Source organism: Pteropus alecto, unplaced genomic scaffold (genome assembly GCF_000325575.1).
Source record: "Pteropus alecto unplaced genomic scaffold, ASM32557v1 scaffold276, whole genome shotgun sequence".
Taxonomy (NCBI): Eukaryota; Metazoa; Chordata; class Mammalia; order Chiroptera; family Pteropodidae; genus Pteropus; species Pteropus alecto.
Genome location: NW_006438074.1, coordinates 6400232 through 6420110, shown reverse-complemented (window position 1 = coordinate 6420110; position 19879 = coordinate 6400232). Strand labels below are relative to the sequence as shown.

General features: G+C 44.1%; 1 protein-coding gene and 1 long non-coding RNA gene across 4 annotated transcripts in view; both read left to right on the top strand.

The window, feature by feature from the left end:
- The window catches only part of DCAF5 (DDB1 and CUL4 associated factor 5), a 90152-nt gene extending 78008 nt beyond the window's left edge, over nucleotides 1-12144 (top strand). For 2 of the 3 annotated variants that reach the window (XM_015591962.2, XM_006915154.2), the window contains exons 8-9: nucleotides 1839-1966; nucleotides 7486-12144. In XM_015591962.2, the coding sequence (XP_015447448.1) occupies nucleotides 1839-1966; nucleotides 7486-9252 (1895 nt within the window). In that variant the 3' untranslated portion in view covers nucleotides 9253-12144. The remainder of the gene's footprint in view (nucleotides 1-1838; nucleotides 1967-7485) is intronic. The other variant, XM_006915155.3, reaches the window with a different exon arrangement.
- A 3943-nt stretch (nucleotides 12145-16087) lies between these two features.
- LOC112482411 lies at nucleotides 16088-18837 on the top strand. Its single transcript, XR_003047299.1, has 3 exons — nucleotides 16088-17506; nucleotides 18063-18135; nucleotides 18384-18837. It is a non-coding gene; the product is annotated as an uncharacterized LOC112482411 (long non-coding RNA).
- Nucleotides 18838-19879: the final 1042 nt, after the last annotated feature.

Sequence of the window (19879 nt, the reverse complement as noted above, 5' to 3'; positions counted from 1 at the left end):
CAGGAATGCTATTTATTGAACAGACCTGAAGGAACTCCTTGGGGGTGATGAGACCCCTGTATCGAGACAACTGTTTTAAAATTCCCATGGATTTCTTTTATTTTGACTAACTAGACTTAGGTAATTTTTCCCACTCCAACCTATGAATGAAAGGCACTCAGGTTTGCCTACAGGTTTCTGTCGTGAAATCCTGTCTTGGTGCTTAACCTTTCCTGATCCTTTTTCTCCATAGAAACGCACCACTTCTATGTCTTAGTCACTCTCATTTTCTTTATGGTTTATTAGCAAACTAGATGATGTTGGGCTGAGATACGAATAACTTTAAATGTATTATCCATCCTGAATAATTCAAATATTAGTATTGTCAAATATGGGAACAAATTTAGGCAAAGGACATTTTTGCTACCCACCAAGTAGAGTAAACACGTAGTGCTAGCTAAGTTGGCACCACCACAGAACAGATCGGCACAGTCTGAAATCTCTTGCTGTTATTAAAAAAAAAAAGATGTACATGGCAGTAAAGAGCAAGATGTCTTCCATGATGCAAAAAAGGAGTTGTATCAGGAGGCCAAAAGCAGAAAATACCTTCTCTAGAGCCAGATTATTTCTGGAGAAGGGATGTTGGTTTTAGTCATATTCCTTCCAATCACTAAGACAACAAATGATTAGAATGAATATTTAAACTAGGTAGTTGAAAGTGAGATGGAGGCATGTGGAGCCGAGACTATACGCTGTAGTGGTGCCATGCTCCTGCTAGAGACTAAGAAGGTATTCATTACTTAAATAAGTGAACACTCATTTTTCTGTGTCTGAATGCATCATATTTACCAGTTGTCCAGGGACACAGGTTGTCTATCCTACATGTACTGAGCTGTTGATGGTTGCCTAGAAGTGACCTTGTTCAGAACTTGGGTACATATGTTCTGTGTGAGTGTGATGCTTGTACCAGTGAAGTTGAACCTGTGAGATTATCTCAAGTTTATAAATGATGACATCTTCATCTGTGTTACAAGTTCCAGGCCTCTGGACTTTTCTCAGTCATTGAAGTAGAAAGCATACAGGATGGTCTTTAAAATACAGCATCTATCAGGGGCCTTTTTGTTTGTTTGTTTCCAAAGTCAATTCCCTTTATTTAATGTTGATTTTTACTCTATTAGTAGCCTCTTAATTTTAATCCGTACATGGTTTCTTTAAGGCCCACACTCTCTAATTCAGATTCTCAATACTTGGGCTCTGCTTATTATGGAAGTAACCCAAACCTCCTTTCTTTATCCTTAGTTCTACCTGCTATCCGGGTGAAAAAAAATTTTTTCCCCATTATTTTCCCAGTGGTTTTGTATGTTTGCTCATCTTGTTTGCTGTCTGCATCATAGAAATTGAAAGCAAATGGATCAGAAATGTTTTTGTACATGTAAGTAATTATATGCTTCTGGTTCTGCTTGTCCATGGGTCAGCTGCCTAACTATTCCCAAGCATTTTAGTTTCATTTTGCTCATGACTACCCTTTTCTAAGGTAACACTTGGATTCTATCTTGGAGATCAAAAACTTGAGAAATGTTTTAAGTGGCTGTAGCTTCATTGACAATGGAATTACAGTGGGTGGGTGTGGGCAATGCTTAAAGGCTAAATAAAGGCTCTTGGTAAGAGCACATATGCTGAGAGAGATTTCATCTTCCCTCTTTCCATAGCAACTTTATCTGTAAGATTAAGCTTTCCACTGGTGGTATAGTTAATAAGAAATCTCGGCTCCAGTTCAGAGCTGTGTGCCTGCCATTACTGGAGCCTGTTTACTTTCATCCATTTCATCATTTGATTTTTGTTTCCTTCTGTCTTCCCAGGTGGCATTGGTAGGGTGGTCAACGGAGCCTTCATGGTGCTGAAAGGGCATCGGTCTATTGTTAACCAGGTTCGATTTAACCCTCACACCTACATGATCTGCTCTTCCGGTGTAGAAAAGATTATCAAGGTGAGGCATATTCCCTTTCTGTCTTTTTAGAGAAATTATTACAATTCATAGTTGGAAGAAACCAAAACAATATATGTAGGGCCTCATATCTAAACATACTAAATGTCTATCAAAATTCTCATTTTGACATATTACAAAATATTGAAAACTCGATATTAAAAAGAATGACTTGAAACCCTCCTTTCAGGACTATTTTTAAAAGTAGTCACTAGGCTTTGAAACTAGACACTACCTGTATACCGCTATATTTCCAATGGCCTTTGATCTTGAATCTGATAAATTCTGCTTTCCAAACCTCATCTGGAGGTTAGGAAGCCACCATCCCCTCAGCTACTCAGTGTGTCCTTTGCATTAATTGCTGCCACTAAATTGTCTCAGGACGTATTAAAAAAAACACTGCATGTGGTTGCAATTGAGGCTAAACACTCAAATCAATTGCAGATCAACTGAATGAACTTAACCCTGCCAGTGAATATTTTTAGAGCCTGCAACTTAGAGACCCAGCCTGGCTTATGTCCACAGAAGGATGGCCCACTGCCCATCGCTCACATTCCAGTTGCTAGTAACCTTTTCCACGGGGTTTGGGGCCAATGATAAAATCTTGAGGACCCTGTGATAGACTTTTACATAGGGATCGATGATATTACCCTGTTTCCCAAAAGTTAAAACTCCTCCCCCCCCAGCCCCCCTTTAAAATGGCATTGAAAACCTGAGGGAGGTGTCAGGGGAAAAGGGTAAAGTAGTCTGTGATGATTTGGCAGTTTTCATTTTCTTCTGTTCTTAGAAAAAAAAATAATAACTCTTAAGAGTTAAACCAATTTGTTTATGAGGCAAGGGAAGCTATCAGAAATGTGATGTTGGTGTATGGGTCACTATGCTTATTTGTCCTTATTCCGGCTTCCTTTATTTATATTTTGTTGGTCTTGTGTGGTTCAGGGCTGACTTTTGTGATTGCACAGATTTCCCATAGGGCTAGAATAGGACTTACAGATCATTTTTACTGATTTTTTTCTTTTTACAGATGATGATATTTATGTTATAAATTAACTGTCTGAGGTTAATTACATAGCTAATTAGTGGTAAAGCTAGGATAGAGCCCTGTTCTTTGTTCTTCCCACTATACTGCCACACTCGCCGTGCTAGTGGAAAGGTAGCAGGCAGCCTGATGCTCCTGCTAGATTGGATCATCTCAGTAGTCTTTCACTTGGGCAGTCATCGAATTGGCCTTATTTCTTGTGTTGCTTTTTTTTCTCCTTCGGCCTATGACTAATGGGTTGGCATGGTAGCATGTCTTCTCCAGGCCTGTTGACATCATTTTTCTCAGAGAGCTCTGCTTGGGCATCTCCTTTTGAAGAGAGATTCCTGCCTCACTATGCATTTTGGGATGCTTCTGTGCTGAGTCTCCCCAATTACTATTTTAGTCAGCTGGAGTCTTTACTCTAAAGGTCATAGGTTGGAAACTAGCCAAGTTCTCAGAAGAGAAAGAGAAGAAAATGTTTTCTCTGTGAGGTCATCCAGACTGAACTATGGAACTCGCTGCTTCCAGGTTCCATTGGAGTCTGAAACCTGCCCAACCAGGAGGGATGTTTAGCCATTTTAAACCTTAAGTCAGTACAGTTGGTACTCTTGAGCAGCTCTTTGAGTCTCTCTTCCATCTGTCAAGTGAGGACATTAACCCGTGACTTGCCACCCAGGAGTGCCTTGCGCATTACCTGCGCCTGTCAGTTTCTGACTATTTTAATGTCACTTTCCTGCTTGCTGTTTCTGAGAAGATCAATGGCTCAAAGAACATCATCCCACCATGTTCTAGTACAGCCTGACACCTGCTTTTACCTCTCTATTTCTGTTTCACCCCGTTCTCCCTGTCTTGTCCTTTACTACTGCCTTTCTAGCCCAGAGAATAAGAGTTCTCACCCATAACAGGCCTTATATCCCCCACAAATGCCTACACTTAGCAAAAGACAGGGTTCATTTTGTAGTTAAATATAAGTGGGGGGAAGATGAGGCAAATACTGACATTTTTTCTCAAAGACCAATATTCATTTATTCACCCCATATATGTGGAATACCTATTGTATGCCATTTGTGTTAGGCCGTATGAGGAATACAGAGGTAAAGAAAGGTGTAATCAGGTCCCCCTAGGAATTGATGACTTTGTAGGAGAGACAAGAAATAAAGATAATGGAAAATGCAATAGGTACACAAGGGACATAAAAAAAAGTACTATGGGAGGAGGGGGAGATTTTTTCCCTTTGGGGTAATCTCAGTGTATATAATATTTGAACTAGATTTTGAATAATTAAAAACTGCAAAAGGAAGGAGTAATATTGGAAGAACATTCTAAATGGAGGAAATGGATAATTATTTCATTGAATCAGCAATATTTATTGATCACCTACTGTGTTCCAGGCATTGTGCCTATGAATAAATGCTTAGAAGCAGCAAAGTGTAAGACCTATTCAGAAAATGATCATGTTTGGCCAAAGTGAAGAACACAAGAAGGGAGGGCTAAGATAAAAGGCTGGAAAGGCGGGCTAGGGGTAGGCCCAGACGGTCTTAGAAGCCAGATTACAGAGTGTGAAGAACCCTTGAGTAGCAATTTAGGTCTTTAACTGTGTAGTTTTTCCTGGTACATGGACAAATTTCTAGGTTTAATGTAATAATGCAAAAGAGAGAAGAGGGGCATAGAGCTGCTACCTCAAGCATATCATGGTCACCGGCGTAGATCAGTACACTTCTGATGATGTTTGAATAAGCCTCTTGAGGTAAACTTTTCACTGGGCTTGGAGAGAGAGCTGCTCATCATAAGGTTCCTTTTCTCATGAACCTGGCCCTATGAGGAGGCATGTCTAACTACATTTAACATGTCACAGGAAGTTGTATTTTCATCGTTTCACTTCTGAGTTGTTGACTTTCATTGTAAAGAAATAATTTCATAAATGGTTGAATTTGCTATTTTATGGATGGAGGACCAAGATAATAGGGATTGTCAGTACTTCTAGAGTTCAAAAGTCTCTTTGAGGATGGGTCTAAAACTTTCTAGTTGAGGTATTCAGCTGCTAAATGAAAGAGAAAGCACCACATTTATTATTGCTGCTTTAATGTAGGTTATGGAAATGATTCTCATTACTACAGATAAGAAAAGGCTGAAGTCATTTGCCCAGGACCATGTGAAGTGGTGGGCTGGGGTTCCTACCTGTTCTTCCTGCTCCAGTAGCTCTGTGATAGGGTCTTTGTTTTTCTCTGAATCTTAGGATTGGATGACACTTATCGATTCACTGCTTAGATGAGGGAGCTGAGCTTCACCCAAGGTCACCAGCCAACTAGGAGCTGAGTGGGAACCCACACTCAAGTTTCTTGCCTCCTCATCCAGTGTTTTGCTCCATTACTCCAAGCTTCAGGAATGAAAGTCTACCTCAGCTTAATATATTCCAGAGCCCAAATAAAAGCTGACTTTTAGTGTTATGGTTTTCATTCCTGAAGTGAAAACATAGGGCCTTGGGTAGTAGATTAGAACCTAAAAACTGGCTTGTTGGATAGTTGGACTAACATTTTACCATTAATATTTTGTACTTCTGTTAACAAATTCTGAGTTTCTGTGAAGTCCATATAGATTTATCTTCATGTTAGACCACATGGTTAATAGCATTTTACTATTTTTAAACTGGGGAAGTAGGAGATTTGGCCCAGAATATAAAATAAGATCCCTAAACATCCTAAGGCCTTTGTCCCCTCATTTTCCCCTCCATCCTTAAGAACCCCTCATTTTCCTGTCTAAGCAACCAAACTTTTATTACCTCAGATATCTGTTTTCAGAGATAGTTATTTATAGCTTGAGCCTATTGCTGAAGGCCATGTTGAAATGTTTCTCAAACTTTGAGTCTCACAAAGAATCTGAGACTCTTCAGATAGATCTGTTATTTTTTTGCTACTTATTTTATGCTAACTATATTCCAGTATTTCTGAAAAATTGATTCCCCCTACACACATACTTAGTCCTTCCTTGAGTACTTGTTAAAAATGCAGAGCTCTGGTACCTACCCATGATTTATTGAATCAAAATCTCTATAAGGGTGGGGTTCAGGAATCAACATTGTAATTATTCTTCAGGTGATTCTTGTGCACTCCAAAGTCTGAGAACCACTGCCTTAAAACTCCCCTGGGTGAGATTAAAAAACTGGAGAGGGGACAATACTCGAAGAGTTGTGGGCAGGAAACAGAGTTGAAGAAGAAATGAATCCAAGTTGAGAATTGGTCAGAGGAGAGCTAACCTAGAATGTTTCTTCAGCCCCTCTTGAACTGGGGATCCTCCAAAAAGGTGCTACCACCAGGAGTTCAAGTAAAGCACAAAGGAAACAGGCTTCAGTTAAGAACCCTCACAGGGAAGCAAATTTGTCTTTGGATAGCTTTGCAGAAGCCATCATCTTGATACAGGATAGGGAATGAGGAGCCACTGTTTCCTGGGTTGGGTGCCATCTAAAGATAGACACCAGCCTGTCAGGCAAGAAAATCACCTGGAATTTCATCTAAGTTGCCATGGCTACCGGCTGATATAACCAGGCTTCTTTGTGCTGCTCTGTGGACCAGTCTGGCAGTCAGGTGAAGCTAATTGTTCTCACTTGCAGTGACAGCTTAATTACCTTGAACTTGATTTTTACATAACTTATTCAATTTGTTGAAGGCAAAGTTGGGCCTTTGCCTTCAAATAGACCTGGGTTTGAATCCCAGTTCAGCTACCTTTTTGCTATGAGCCCATGTCTCTGACAATGGAGTGGAGGACTGTTAAGGGATGAGGCTGCATTCTTGAGGCAAGGGTGTCCTACCTAATCCTGAAGTGGCAGAAAAGTTGGGTAGCAAGGCAGCAGCTCCCTGGTTAAGAGAACCCAGTTTCCTGGGTAACTGATGCCTGCATGTCCAAGAGGGAACTGCAATGTAGGCAGTTGGCTATTCTCATCAAGCTCCAGTAAGCAATTCCCATTAGTTAAAAATAGAAATGTTGCAGTTGAGAAGTAGAGTTACAGGCTGAAATATTAGCTGTCGCAGAGGACTGACTGCTGGGTCTGTTTTCACTTCAGCAAAGTGATGCCTCTCTGTGCACAGCTTCAGTCTTCTGCGAATTTTGAACATATTGGCCAATATTTAAGTTCTCTTCTATCCTCTGAGATTATGAAAGGGGTTATTATAATTTCCATATTATTAATAGAGGAAGCTAAGGGGGAGGAGGATTTGGAGGACATGATGTGTGATTGTCCTGGGCCTAGAGACAGGACTAATCCTGCCTAATTCTGTGCCCTAGTGTATGTTTTTTTCCCTCCACATCTGACTCTAGAAGCCTGTTTTCATGTGTGCCCCACATAATCCAGTCTGATAAAGAATGTATCTTTAAAGTTTGTTGGCAAGTTCTGGCTAAATAATGGGGGAGGTCTGGGGGAGTTCTGTCTTGTTGTTTTTTTATAGCCACCAGCTTTAGAATACTTTCCAATCAGCCCTCGGTGGTCTTGTTTTCACCTTTTGTGCAGATTTGGAGCCCGTACAAGCAGCCAGGATGTACCGGAGACCTAGACGGGCGGATTGAAGATGACTCCCGCTGCCTCTACACCCACGAAGAGTACATCAGCCTTGTGCTGAACAGTGGGAGTGGCCTATCGCATGACTACGCCAACCAGTCTGTGCAGGAAGACCCCAGGATGATGGCTTTCTTTGACTCCCTAGTGCGCCGCGAGATCGAGGGCTGGAGCTCTGACTCAGACAGTGACCTGAGCGAGAGCACCATTCTCCAGCTGCACGCAGGGGTCAGCGAGCGCTCGGGCTATACCGACTCCGAGTCGTCCGCCTCGCTGCCCCGCTCCCCTCCGCCCACAGTGGACGAGTCTGCCGACAGCGCCTTTCACCTGGGGCCCCTGCGGGTCACCACCACAAACACTGTGGCGGCAACTCCGCCACCGCCCACCTGTGAGGACGCGGCCTCCCGCCAGCAGCGCCTGTCAGCTCTGCGGCGCTACCAGGACAAACGACTCCTGGCCCTTTCCAACGAGTCCGATTCTGAAGAAAACGCCTGTGAGGTTGAACTGGACACGGATCTCTTCCCCCGGCCACGGTCTCCCAGCCCTGAAGATGAGTCCAGTAGCTCTAGCAGCTCCAGTAGCTCCGAGGACGAAGAGGAGCTGAATGAGCGCAGAGCGTCCACCCGGCAGCGGAACGCCATGCGGCGGCGACATAAGGCACCACGAGAGGAGAGGCCCGGCGCCCCGCCCAAGCCGACCAACACCTACATTGGAGAAGACAACTACGATTATCCACAGATCAAAGTGGACGACCTCTCCTCCTCCCCCACCTCCTCCCCTGAGCGGAGCACTTCCGCTCTGGAGATTCAACCAAGCCGGGCTTCACCAACGTCTGACATAGAGTCAGTTGAGCGAAAGATTTATAAAGCTTACAAGTGGCTCCGCTACTCCTATATCTCCTACTCAAATAACAAAGATGGAGAGAGCTCCCTGGTGTCTGGGGAGGCAGATGAAGGGAGAGAGGGAACCAGCCACAAGGACAACCCAGCCCCTTCTTCCAGTAAGGAAGCCTATCTAAACACCACCATGGCCCAGAGGAACCAGGACCTGCCCCCTGAAGGCCACAGCAAGGATGCTTTTAAAGAAGGGACTTCTTCCAGAAATCCCAGCAATGGCCCAGGCCATGAGCACAGCAGCCACTCTTGGGCAGAGGCACCAGAAGACACCTCTCAGGACACTAACAATGGTGGCTCTGTAGAACACTCTTTTGAAACCAAGAAGCTCAATGGAAAGGCCCTGAGCAAGGCCCTGAGCAGCCGGGCAGAGGAGCCACCCTCTCCTCCTGTCCCCAAGGCATCTGGCTCCACTCTCAGTAGTGAGTCTGGCAACTGTCCCAGGACCCAGTCTGATGACATTGAAGAGAGGAGCCTCGAAACCATCTGTGCCAACCACAACAATGGACGCTTACACCCCCGCCCACCTCACCCCCACAACAATGGACAGAACTTTGAGGAGCTGGAGGCAATGACCTGCCCTTCCCCAGGACATTCGGACACTGACCATAGCTTGTCCCTGACAGGGACACTCCTACATAAAGATTGTTGTGGGTCTGAAATGGCCTGTGAGACCCCCAGTGCTGGAATGAGAGAGGACCCCACTGACACCCCAGGCACAGACAACAGCAGGGCTGTTCATGGCCATTGTTGCCTCAAAAGGCATCGAGTCGAATTGGAAGATACAGATTCAGAGAATTCCTCCTCAGAGAAGAAATTAAAAACATGATAAATACAAAGGGAAGACAAAAAGCTGCAAAAGGAGCTTTACAAAAAAAAAATTTAATCCTATTTAGTGAACACAGAGGAAAGGAAAAAAAAAAGTATTAAAGGCACATAAAACCAGGGCCTGAAATTTTGTGTCTGATGCTGCTCCCTTATATTCAACAATGGGTCTGATGTTTAGCTGGCCATTGGCTTGTGCTGTGCTAAGAAAGGGGGGAAAATCCAAGTGATCCTTTCTAGTAAAACTTGAGCATAGTGTACCTGTGCAGATTCTGTTAAAGTAAACCCTTGTTGAGACATTTGACTTGTTCTCGTGTGTGTGCACTGGCACGTGTGAGCTCATTGTCTCAGACTTTTCTTTAAGTTCTCTATCAGAAAGGATCTATGGATCTGTATTTTTGCCATCTCACCTTGTTTACATGCCATTGGTGTTCTGGTCTTAACGGTGCCTGCTAAATCAGGTTGTGCTGCCAGCAAGTAGAGGATTTATGCTGAAAGGCTGGGGAGGAGAAGGGAAATAGGCCTTAGCCCATTGGCTGTGCTGGAAAGGAAAGCATGGTTCCTTTCTTAAAGAAATCTTCCATGTTTTCTCTCAGTAGCACTTCTGCCTTGAGCATCTAATGTAGACTTACTAAAAGTGGAGCATTTTTAATGCTAATGAGAGGTTAGCACTTAAGGTCAGATTCAAGAGAACAAGAGATCTTTGATAAATTTCACTGATTGCAAATGAGCGATGCTACAACGCGTACTATATGGAGGCCATAAAATATAACTAACTGTGGGTAACACTTTAACCAGTTAGGTGCTTAGTTAGTTCCTAAGAAGCACTCAGAAGGCCTGCAGGCGCTTCCCTGGCCCCATGTGATGGCATATTGAAAGGGGAAAAGACAGCTCTAAAGAGCTTTGTGCTCAAACTACTAAAGTGGATGTTGTAGGTGTGTTAAGAAGTGTAGGAAAGAGCAGAGTGTGATACTGTGTTAATTTAATTCAACCCAAAATGATTGGCAAGAATCGGTGGGCCTGGCATCTTCCCACAGGCTCGCAATTGACAGGTTGTGGTGGTCTGACTAGATCTTGCAGAACTAGATCTTTCATTTCAAAGTAACAGATTCTTATTGAATAGGTCTGTTAGGAGGCAGATGGTATAGAGAGAGGAGTCACCAGTTTAAGACTCCTGGCTCCTGGAAGAGACTCCATGTTATTGAGATAGATAAATATTGAGAGGGGAAAAGACCAAGAGATTTTCAGCATTGCAACCGTGGTTACAGTCGCTTGGTTATCAAGGAAGGAAGGGTTGTGCAAGATAGGAGGAAGACCTAGGAATAACCAGATATCTTGTTGGTATAGATGTCATGAAAAGGCAGGAGGAGAATACTGGCAAGAAACGAGGAAGAGAGAGAACACTATAACTTTCTTGACCACAAAGGTGCTAGACAACTAGGAGCCCAGCCAGCATTGGTGTAGAGAGGAGCCAATGTGGGACTGGCATGGCCTCACTGATCCTTTTAGAGGAGGACTTTGTCCTACTGGAACTGGGACCAAGGGGAAACAACCTATGGAAGATGAAGATTTGGATGGATTTAGGCACTGGGAGAAGGGGGTTATTTAAAAAGAAGGTTGTTGATCTAAGCCAGAAGGAGATATCATCTTGCTAAGCTTTGTGAACAGAAAGATGTGCCTGGTATGTGTGATGTGACGGGTGTGAAAACACTGTCTTAGGAGGAGATGAAGGAGTGTGAGTAACAGTGGGGATGCTTACAATTTAACACCTGTAATCTCACTGGGGCAGCGGGAAAGTGATTCTGTAACCATTAGAATTACTTCAGATTTGTAATCAAAATGGTTCTATCATTTGTCTTTGACTATTCACAGATAATTGTAAATTCTGGTTTTATAAGCCCAAGTCATTTTACATTTGCTTTTCCAAAATTTATTAAATTGGAATTTTTTAATCCTTTATATACAAAAAAGGTACAATCACTCAGTGTGTGTTTCTCTTCCCCTTCCTAGTCAGCATACCCAATCTTTTTGTTTCATTTAATCAGTAGGGAGCCTCTTCTGACTTCTCTAAAGGCAATCCACATATCTTCCTGGAGAATAAAGAAGCAAAGTTCCCTTGGGAACTAGCCACTTGGTAGTTAGTTATTCCCAAATGCAGAACTTGGTCTTTACATGTTAAAAGCCTTAATCTCATTTGGGAACTCAAAAGAGAAGTCAGAGTTTATTCCGGTTCAACTTCAATATCCAAAAAAGATTCTTTTTAACTAAGGATGCCTATTCTTGGGAGAGACTTCCCAGCACCCCAGTTTCAGCTAGCCAGGAGATAGGCCCCACAGGAGCAGGCTGAGAAATGCTTGTCTCTGTAGCTACTGCACTCTCATTTCCAGAACTCTCCTGTCTGTGATCATGTTCTGGAAACCTGGAACTATTTCAGGGTCCCTTTACCTAAACTCTTGTAGAATTGAGGCTCCAACTTTGGAGGCACATTTAATCCTCAGATTCTTCCATAATAGGTATTTTTATTAGCAAGACAGATGGCACTGATTAGATTAAGAGCTATTTGAAAGTGCCTCTTATGTTTTTTTTCTGCATCCTATACATAAAACTTTAAGTGGCTGGTCCAGATATGTAAAACCGTTTTTCTCCACTTTTATTTTCCACCTGGTTTTGTAAGTGATTCCTGTGTCTAGGACAGCAAATAAATGAGTTACAAGGGCAGTTAACTGGCTTGGGGCAAACAAAGGTTGTTACTGGGCTTGGTTTACTAAGCCTGGAGTCCCTTGTTTGTCAAGGTGCCTTCCTCTGCTGAAGCCTTACCTCCTCAGAAGCCCACCTCTCTCCCAGCAGCGCTGACTCTTCTCCTGTGTATATGCAAATAAACCTATTATTCACTTCTCACGGCTTCCTCTTCTCTTCCAGGGAAGACTTGGTTGCTTAGACACCCCTCCTCCATTTCTTTCCTGTTTTAGTTCTTGCCTAGATGGAAACTTGTTTCAAAGCTACACCAAAGACTGGAAGAAAAACTGTGATACTCCATATCCATGCCAGTGGTTGTTGGTTGGGACAAAGGTCACATATGGACAACAAAATGTAGGGTAGAGGGAAGTATCTTCTTGGTCTTTTTACACCAGGCTTAGATGGACTCCGGATAGTGACGTCCTGGAATTGATCCTTTTATTAGTTGGAGCTGAGGGAGTTATGCAGTGGAGTGATATTACAAACAGCCCCCAAAGAAATGATGTTTTCTCATGTTTCCAAATATTATCAGATTCCTTTTCCTGCCCTATCTCAGGCATGCAATGCAAACTTTTTTTCTGAAAAGAAAAAAGCCTTACCTGTAAACCTGCCTCCTTCAGTTAACAGCAAAATACCTGCCAACCAAGACTCTTGTGAGGAAAATAAACCTTCCAAAAGACTGTCCTTCTGACCTGAGCAAGGCACTGTGCCAGGGCTGAAACACTAAAGTGAAGTAAAGCTCGGTGAGTCCAGACTTGCCCACAGCAGCAGGATAATGGCTTTGGGCAAGGTGCGTAGTTCTCTCATGGTATTTCGTTCCATGAATTCAGGTAGCTTGGAAGTAATTTTGAATTTCTTTAAAGAACAGTGCTTCCCACATAAAACAAGAAAAGTATGTGAAAAGAAATCTGAGCCATCCACGTCCCAATTGCATTTTACTGTTAGTGCAAAACTGGTAAGATGCTTCTCAGATTGGAGGCCTGGCGACAAAGATAAACTTCACTGGGGCCAGGGACAAGCAGAAGGAGTTGCTCAATTTCCTTCACTCAACAGAGTGCTGGAGCTGTGCATAACGGTCCTGCACAGGACCCCGTCTTATCTACAAGACAGTCACACTGTAAAGAAATGGGATATCTAGCATTTCAAATTACTGAAGTTGGGAAATGACTTCTTTTTGGAACCCAAAGCCATGAGCTAATGAAATATTCCAGCTGACGTATAGAATGCTAGCTTACAAGTCTCCATCTATCTGGCTTTGTTAGTATTCCCATCAAGGCTGGAGAAAGGCAATAAAACACTAAAGTTTCTGGGTGCCGACCCAGGATCCTTAGACACGAAAGACATTCTCGTGGTCTAGGGAAACTGGGAGGGGAGATGTTTGGAGGGAAGGGGATTAGGAAGACTGCAGTGAAAGAAATAAAATGCTAGGTCGTTCAACAGCTTTCCAGATCCGTTCAGTAGCCTAGGCACGTTCTCAGTAGCCTAGCACTGAACGTGCCATGGACTGGCCTCGAACACTCGGTCATCAAGTCAAATCCTAAATTTACAATAATGGACATCAATAAAAATGCAGGATTAGCTTGGGAATTCTTTTTCTAGAATGCATGAATTCCATGAAGTAATGATCATAAAATGCTCTGAACATCAGCACACTTAAACATGTACCTGAAACAAGTGAGTGTGTGGTCAGTGGTGACACATTGGCTGTCATAGAGAGATCTCTCCCTGCTTGACTCAGTAACTATGTGGGGCCCAAACCTACCACCTTGTTTATTTTCTCTTCGTATCTTGGAGTCAATGTTTTTTAACATTTCTAGTCTCTCCAAGACCCTACCTTAAATTGTTAAGGCTAACTTCTGTTCTTTTCTCTTCTTCCTGTGAGATCTATGAGTGGGATGGAAATAGCATTGCACTAGCACAAGTGAATTCTATAGTGGTTCTTCAATGGAGTAGCTGCATGAGCCTTGGGCAAATTACTCAGACTCTTGGAAATATGGAGGTCCTCTCAACTCTAAAACCTGATTTTTTTAGTCCATGAGCTGTCAAGATGAGCTCTCATTCCTGAGACATCTCTTTAGTGCCAACCAGCACCAGTCGGTGAGCAAAGATATTTGGCAAGCTCATCTGTAAAACGGGGACAAGTACCTGTCTTGGCCTATTGTTAGAGAATTAAATGAGTATATAGACACCTTCGATCAGTGCTTGATTTATTGAAAGCACCAGTGCTTGCTTCAGTAGCATATCCTCTCTTCCAATAGCAATATGCACACCTCATAGAAGGTTTTTTTTTTGGTGGAGTCTGCCAAAGAATATAAAAAGTAAGTCCTTCAGAAAGAATTTACTGTTTATTAACAAACTTCGAAACCAGGAAAAGAATAAATTATCCCTGTTATAGTGGACTGGACTAAAGTTGAGTTTGGGTCCTTGGATACCACCTCCAACTTGAGCCAACTACCCAAAAAGACTCTGTTTGAGAGCTGGGAGCTCAACGTCATGTCTGGCTGACAGACCTCACAGATCCTTGCTTATGGCAGCAAATCTGCAGCGGGTAGGGGAGGAGTGGTGGGTTTCCTTAAACTGTAGTCTTAACACGATAGTACTGGAAATGGCCCAGACCTCGGGAGCTGGGACACCGAACTTCTCTCTGGCCTTTCAAGCTGAAATTCCCCAGTCTGGCACTGGACCAGCCCTAAAGAATCAAGAGAGTGGCAAGCCATGGAAATGCTGTGTTTGTGCCAAAGAAAAGTTTTGAACAGTTTTCCATGCAGGATTGTCTTGTGTGTGTATATATGTGTGTTAAATATTTCTTAACATCTGATTCAAGAAGAAGCTAAATCATTAAAAAATAATCAATGCCAAGAAAAGTCAGACTAGGCCAAGGGCAAAGGGTCAGAGTTCAATCCCAGCCCACTAAATTCTCAGAACGGATCTGGAATATAGATTCAAGAGCACATTCGTGGCACTTGGAGAGAGAGGGCAGGCAGAGAAATATGAGAGAGGAAGGTTTTGAATTGCTGATGGAAAAGAGGCAATGGAATTATACTTAGGAGAACAAGCTTTTCAAATGAAACATCTGCCAGAGAGAAGCCAGAGCAAGGGTCGGGGAGACTGGGAGGTCATAGAAGAATTGGGCTTAAATTAGCATTTTTGACTTTATACTGAAGAAAGTGGGGGTGGTTAACTACATCATCTAGTTCAGCCCCCTCATTTCAGAGATTGAGATCCCAAAGCCAGACAGTGGCTTGGTCTGGCTGCTAAGGCTAGTGCTCTCCTCACATCTTGCCTTTCCTACATGTGGTTCTCTGGAGGGAGGTGCTTACCTTGATCTTCCAGCCTAATGCCAGCAGAGGTTTCTGCTTACAATATGCAGCAGTAGCAAGGGATTGAAATGGCCTGTGAGGAGGAAAAAGCCTTGTACAAAGGAAAACAGATTGGCTGAGCTTGGACCACCCTCACCCTCAGAAATTCAACTCAAGGGTCCTACTTGCAGACTAACGTGTAACTTGTCCCTGCACTACTCAGCCATCCTGATGTTTCAGCACCAAGAGATGTCAATAAATTCCTAGGGTGACTTTCAAAGAGCAAGCAACACGGGAAATTGGAAGTAAAGAAAGGACCTAGGGATGGGAGCTGAAGTTGCTAGGTTTTAGGAATGCAGGGGCTCGAGAATGGAAGAAGACCTTTCAAGGTGTAAGCACCCAAGGACCAGACCAGGAAGGAACAAATTTTAAGTGGAATCCACCGAGTTGCAGGCCCAAGAAGACTGATTCATATCACTGTTCTCTTCTCAGTTGTGGGTCCTGGTAAGGCCTTTTTCCTAAACTAGCTGTGAGAAGCAGCTTACAGCTCAGATCCCTTTACCATTATCAGTTTTAAACTTCCCTGTCCAAAGGAAACTCCCAGCACTTTATTCCTCAAGCAGCTGTCTGGGTTGGAATTCATGGGCAGGAGCTGCCAAGTTTAGCCTCACTGGGGAACGCTGGTCAGCGCCAGTGTGACAGCCTTGGGCTCAACCCCAGGAGGTAGAACAGCTGGTGGAGACTGCCTCCACCAGCTGTTCTACCTCCTGGGGTTGAGCCCAAGAGATTCCAGGTCTGGCTGACTGTAGGGATGAGAGCTGGCACAAAGGCAAGTTTGCCCTGCCCAGGCCAGAGTCCAAACCCTGTACCTTCCCCAGGTTGTCCAGTGGAGAGACCCATGAGGATGTCCCAGGCTTGGGCTCCTACTGAATCAGGGTACTCATGAGGCCAGTTGAGTCCAGTCAGCAGCTACCTCTGGCCCACTGACTTCCTTCCTCTCATCCCTTGATTCGAAATGCAGTTGGCAACCTCACTTCCTCATAAGACTTGCAGGCATATTTGAGGTATCCCTGAGGGATGGGGTTTAGACTCCCTGCTTGCTAAACATCTACATTGTTTTTACCTCTTCAATCCTCAGGTTAACATGTGTGAAATGAAGAATTCAAGGGAAAGGGAGTTCTTGGGTTCCACTCGAAAGGGAGGGAAGCAGAGGGTCGGCTGGGCTGATTCTGATGGTACACTGGACAACAGGGCCAACGAGGAGCCAGGAGGAAGACGGAGCCTGAAAAGGCAAAGGACCAACGGCAAGCAAGCCTCTGGGGTCTCCTTCGGGAAGAAGTCAAATCTTCGAGATAGTCTGAGATCGTTGGAACAGCAGGCCTGAGAGGCCAAGCTATGTCTTCATTCAAGAGGATCGGCTATTGTGTCCAATGAGATCATTTAGAATTTGTTTTGCATTATGATTGGCTTTTGTGATGTTGATGCAGTGATAGATCAAGGACTTTGCCACTTCAGCCCTGGGTGCCTATGGGGCCAGGGTCAACACCTTGACAGCCAGGAAGGAGATCTCTGGCCAGGAACAGCTGACCTCATGACAGATAATGACCTCTTTAATTCCTGGATGGCGCTCAAGCTCCAGGGTTCCCACCTTCAAAACCTAGAATAATGGGAGGCCTCTCTAGGATGATTTCTAAGCACCCAATGGCAGGACTACTCCTATACTTCAGCCTGTGCCTAACTTGCCATTTACACTGTGGTCTAGTTGAATGGAATCTCCCAGAGTATGGGAGGCACGGTCTGCTCAACCGTATATCACAGTCCTGCAAGTTCCATCAAGTGAAGCTCCCAGTCTAAAAAGGGAGGCATCTGAGCCCCATGGTTCCTTATTCTCCCTCCACATCCCATGCCCAGTGCACTGTGGGCTCTCCCGTCCTCTTTCCTCTCCTCTCTTCTGACTGGCCCACTAGCCCCACCACCAGCCAGACTCTGGAGCCCAGGTTGTCGCAAAGTCAGGGGTGGAGGGAAAACCCGAGCCTCACACACATTCGTGATACCTGCTGAGCCCACAGTCACAAGAACTTTCTTCCTTTCAGTCCTCAGTGTGACTTCATGGCCCAAGAGAAGTTCTGCTGCCCAGTTTCCCAGGCTGCTTCTGCTGTTCAGTCTTCCCTGAGGACAGACACACTGTAGGCCCTGCTCAGTGTGGGGCAGTGGGATCAGAGGGTGAGACCGAGAAGCAGCTTCTGCACCATCCCTGCCTTCTCGTGACCAGACCCTCCTTCGCCCCTTCCTACCCGCTTCTGGGCATTTCTCTCCTGATGCTGCTTCCCTTCTGTCCCAGCAGAGAGGAATTAACATGCTTATTCCGACTCTAAACTGCTTCCTGAGCTTCACGTCCCTCCTGGTGCCAGGGAACCTCCTTCCCACATGCTCTGAGTCAGAGCCTGGCACCCTAGAATAGCAGAAGTAGCGAGTGAGTCAGGGAGAGATGAGGCCCTTGGTGGGGCAGAAAGTGGGGGTCTAGGGGAGCCTAGGGTAGTAGGAAGAATGTGGCGGGTAAAGCCAGAGAGACCTTAGGTAAATCTCTGCTTTGTGACATGGGACAGGCTCTGGAACCTGAATTTCTTCATACACAAAATTGAGAGGAGGCTTACCTTGCAATGTTACCGAGTAGATGAGTGAAAATATATATAAATCACCAGCACAATGTCTAGCAGGCCATAGGCACTGGGTAAAGAGAGCTGCTATTATTGTCATCATAATCTTTTTTTTTTTTCAGCTCCCATGACCTGTGACCACTGGCCCCATGTCCATGATGCTGATATTAAGCAAAATCTTGAGGACAAATGGAGGTAGGGAGTCCTGCTGACTTCTCCAAAGATATCATCTCCTTCTATTCCCTCTCAGCAATTATGAGAGGGCAGTACTGGAAATGAAGCTCAGTGTTGTGAAATGCTGGGTTCTCTTTTTATCCTAAGTACTTGCACATAAAGCCAGCCGTAGAAGCTGTTCCACAGAGCTAGAATTTGAAAACCAGAAGCTGGTGGGGCAATGAGTAGAGGGAGCACTTGGCACTAACGACCACTGTGTCCCTTCCCAGCTGCCTGTCAGGCCCTTCCAGTGATTTACTGGGACTGTCCGGACAAAGCTTCGATCTATCCAGCAGGAGTGTGGCCTTTACTTCAAGAAAAGCCAATTATGAGAAATCCAAACAGGAGAAACCAAAATGAGGACAAAGGGATTCACATTACATACAAATGGATTCTTTGCAAAAGACTTCCGATGGCACCCGTCTGTTGTGTAAAAAGAGGCACCCTTAGGTGTGGGATTGTAGGGTGACCTCGGAGTGAGTCCTTTAAGATGAAACCACTCCTCTTCAGTAGACCTGCAGTGATATGTTAACCCTGAGCTTTGCCAAGACGATCAATGGCCCCAAATGTAGGAACTTGCCCCAGGGAAGAAATTTATCAGGTTCCACCACCCATAAGAATTTTAATCTCTCTCTAGGAGGTCACTCCAAATCAGAAATAAAAGTTCGCAGATGATCATTTAAATCCTCCCTGTCCGCCCGCTCTTTGGTGCTCTTGAGTACTGGGGAGGGTTTTAGGAGCCAGTTCCTTCCCAGCATCTCCTCTTTGGTTACAAAACACAAAGACGGTCTTTATAGGGTCACAGTTCTTTACACCCCAAGAACATAGTTTTGGGAAATTTTCCTTCAAAATTTTGATCCACCAGGGATAAAGAACCACCTCATTTTATGAGATTAGAATGTTTAGATGGAGTCAGTGTTCTAGAAACTTAGCAAAGTGATATAAAACATGAAACAAAAAGATACATCTATCTCTGTGCTTCAGTGGGCACAGTGCATCTCATTACTGGTGACCTGAAGCTTTGCAAATCTTCATGGAGAGTGCGTTCTGACTATTATTTCTGCATGGGAAAAAATGGATGAAACAACAATCTGTCTCTGTGTGTCTCCAGTCTTGTTGACTGCTGTCAAGAGACCGCTCACAATCCGGCACCACTTAAAGTAAGTATGTGCACATTCTATGTCCCAGCAATCTACTCCTGGACACACACTCTAGACATTCTGTCCCAGGTCTGAAGGGAACCAGTACCAGAATGTCCACTCTGGGTTCGTGGGTGGTGCCAGGGAAGTGGGGACAATAAAGTATTCATCCCTGTGGGAATGGATGTGCAAACCGTGGTAGCAGTCCACCCCCTGGGGGCCACATGAATGGATATAGAAACAATGCTGAGTGAAGAAGGTAAAACAGAATAATAACTCTAACACAATACCATGTATGTACATTAAAAATGCAGATACACAAGAGGAATATACATTTATCATAAACACATAAAACAAAAACTACGCATTACATACACTGCAACTGTTTACCTGTGTGGGAAGGAGAGTGGAGAACGGAGATGAATCCATAAATAAAGCCAGAGAAGAGGGGACCATGCAAAAATCTGTACACGAATATTCATGTCAGCATTATTCATAATACCCAAGAAGTGGAAATGACTCAAATGTCCATCAACTGGATAAATGGATAAATAAATAAAATGTGGTATATCCATACTGGGGTATTA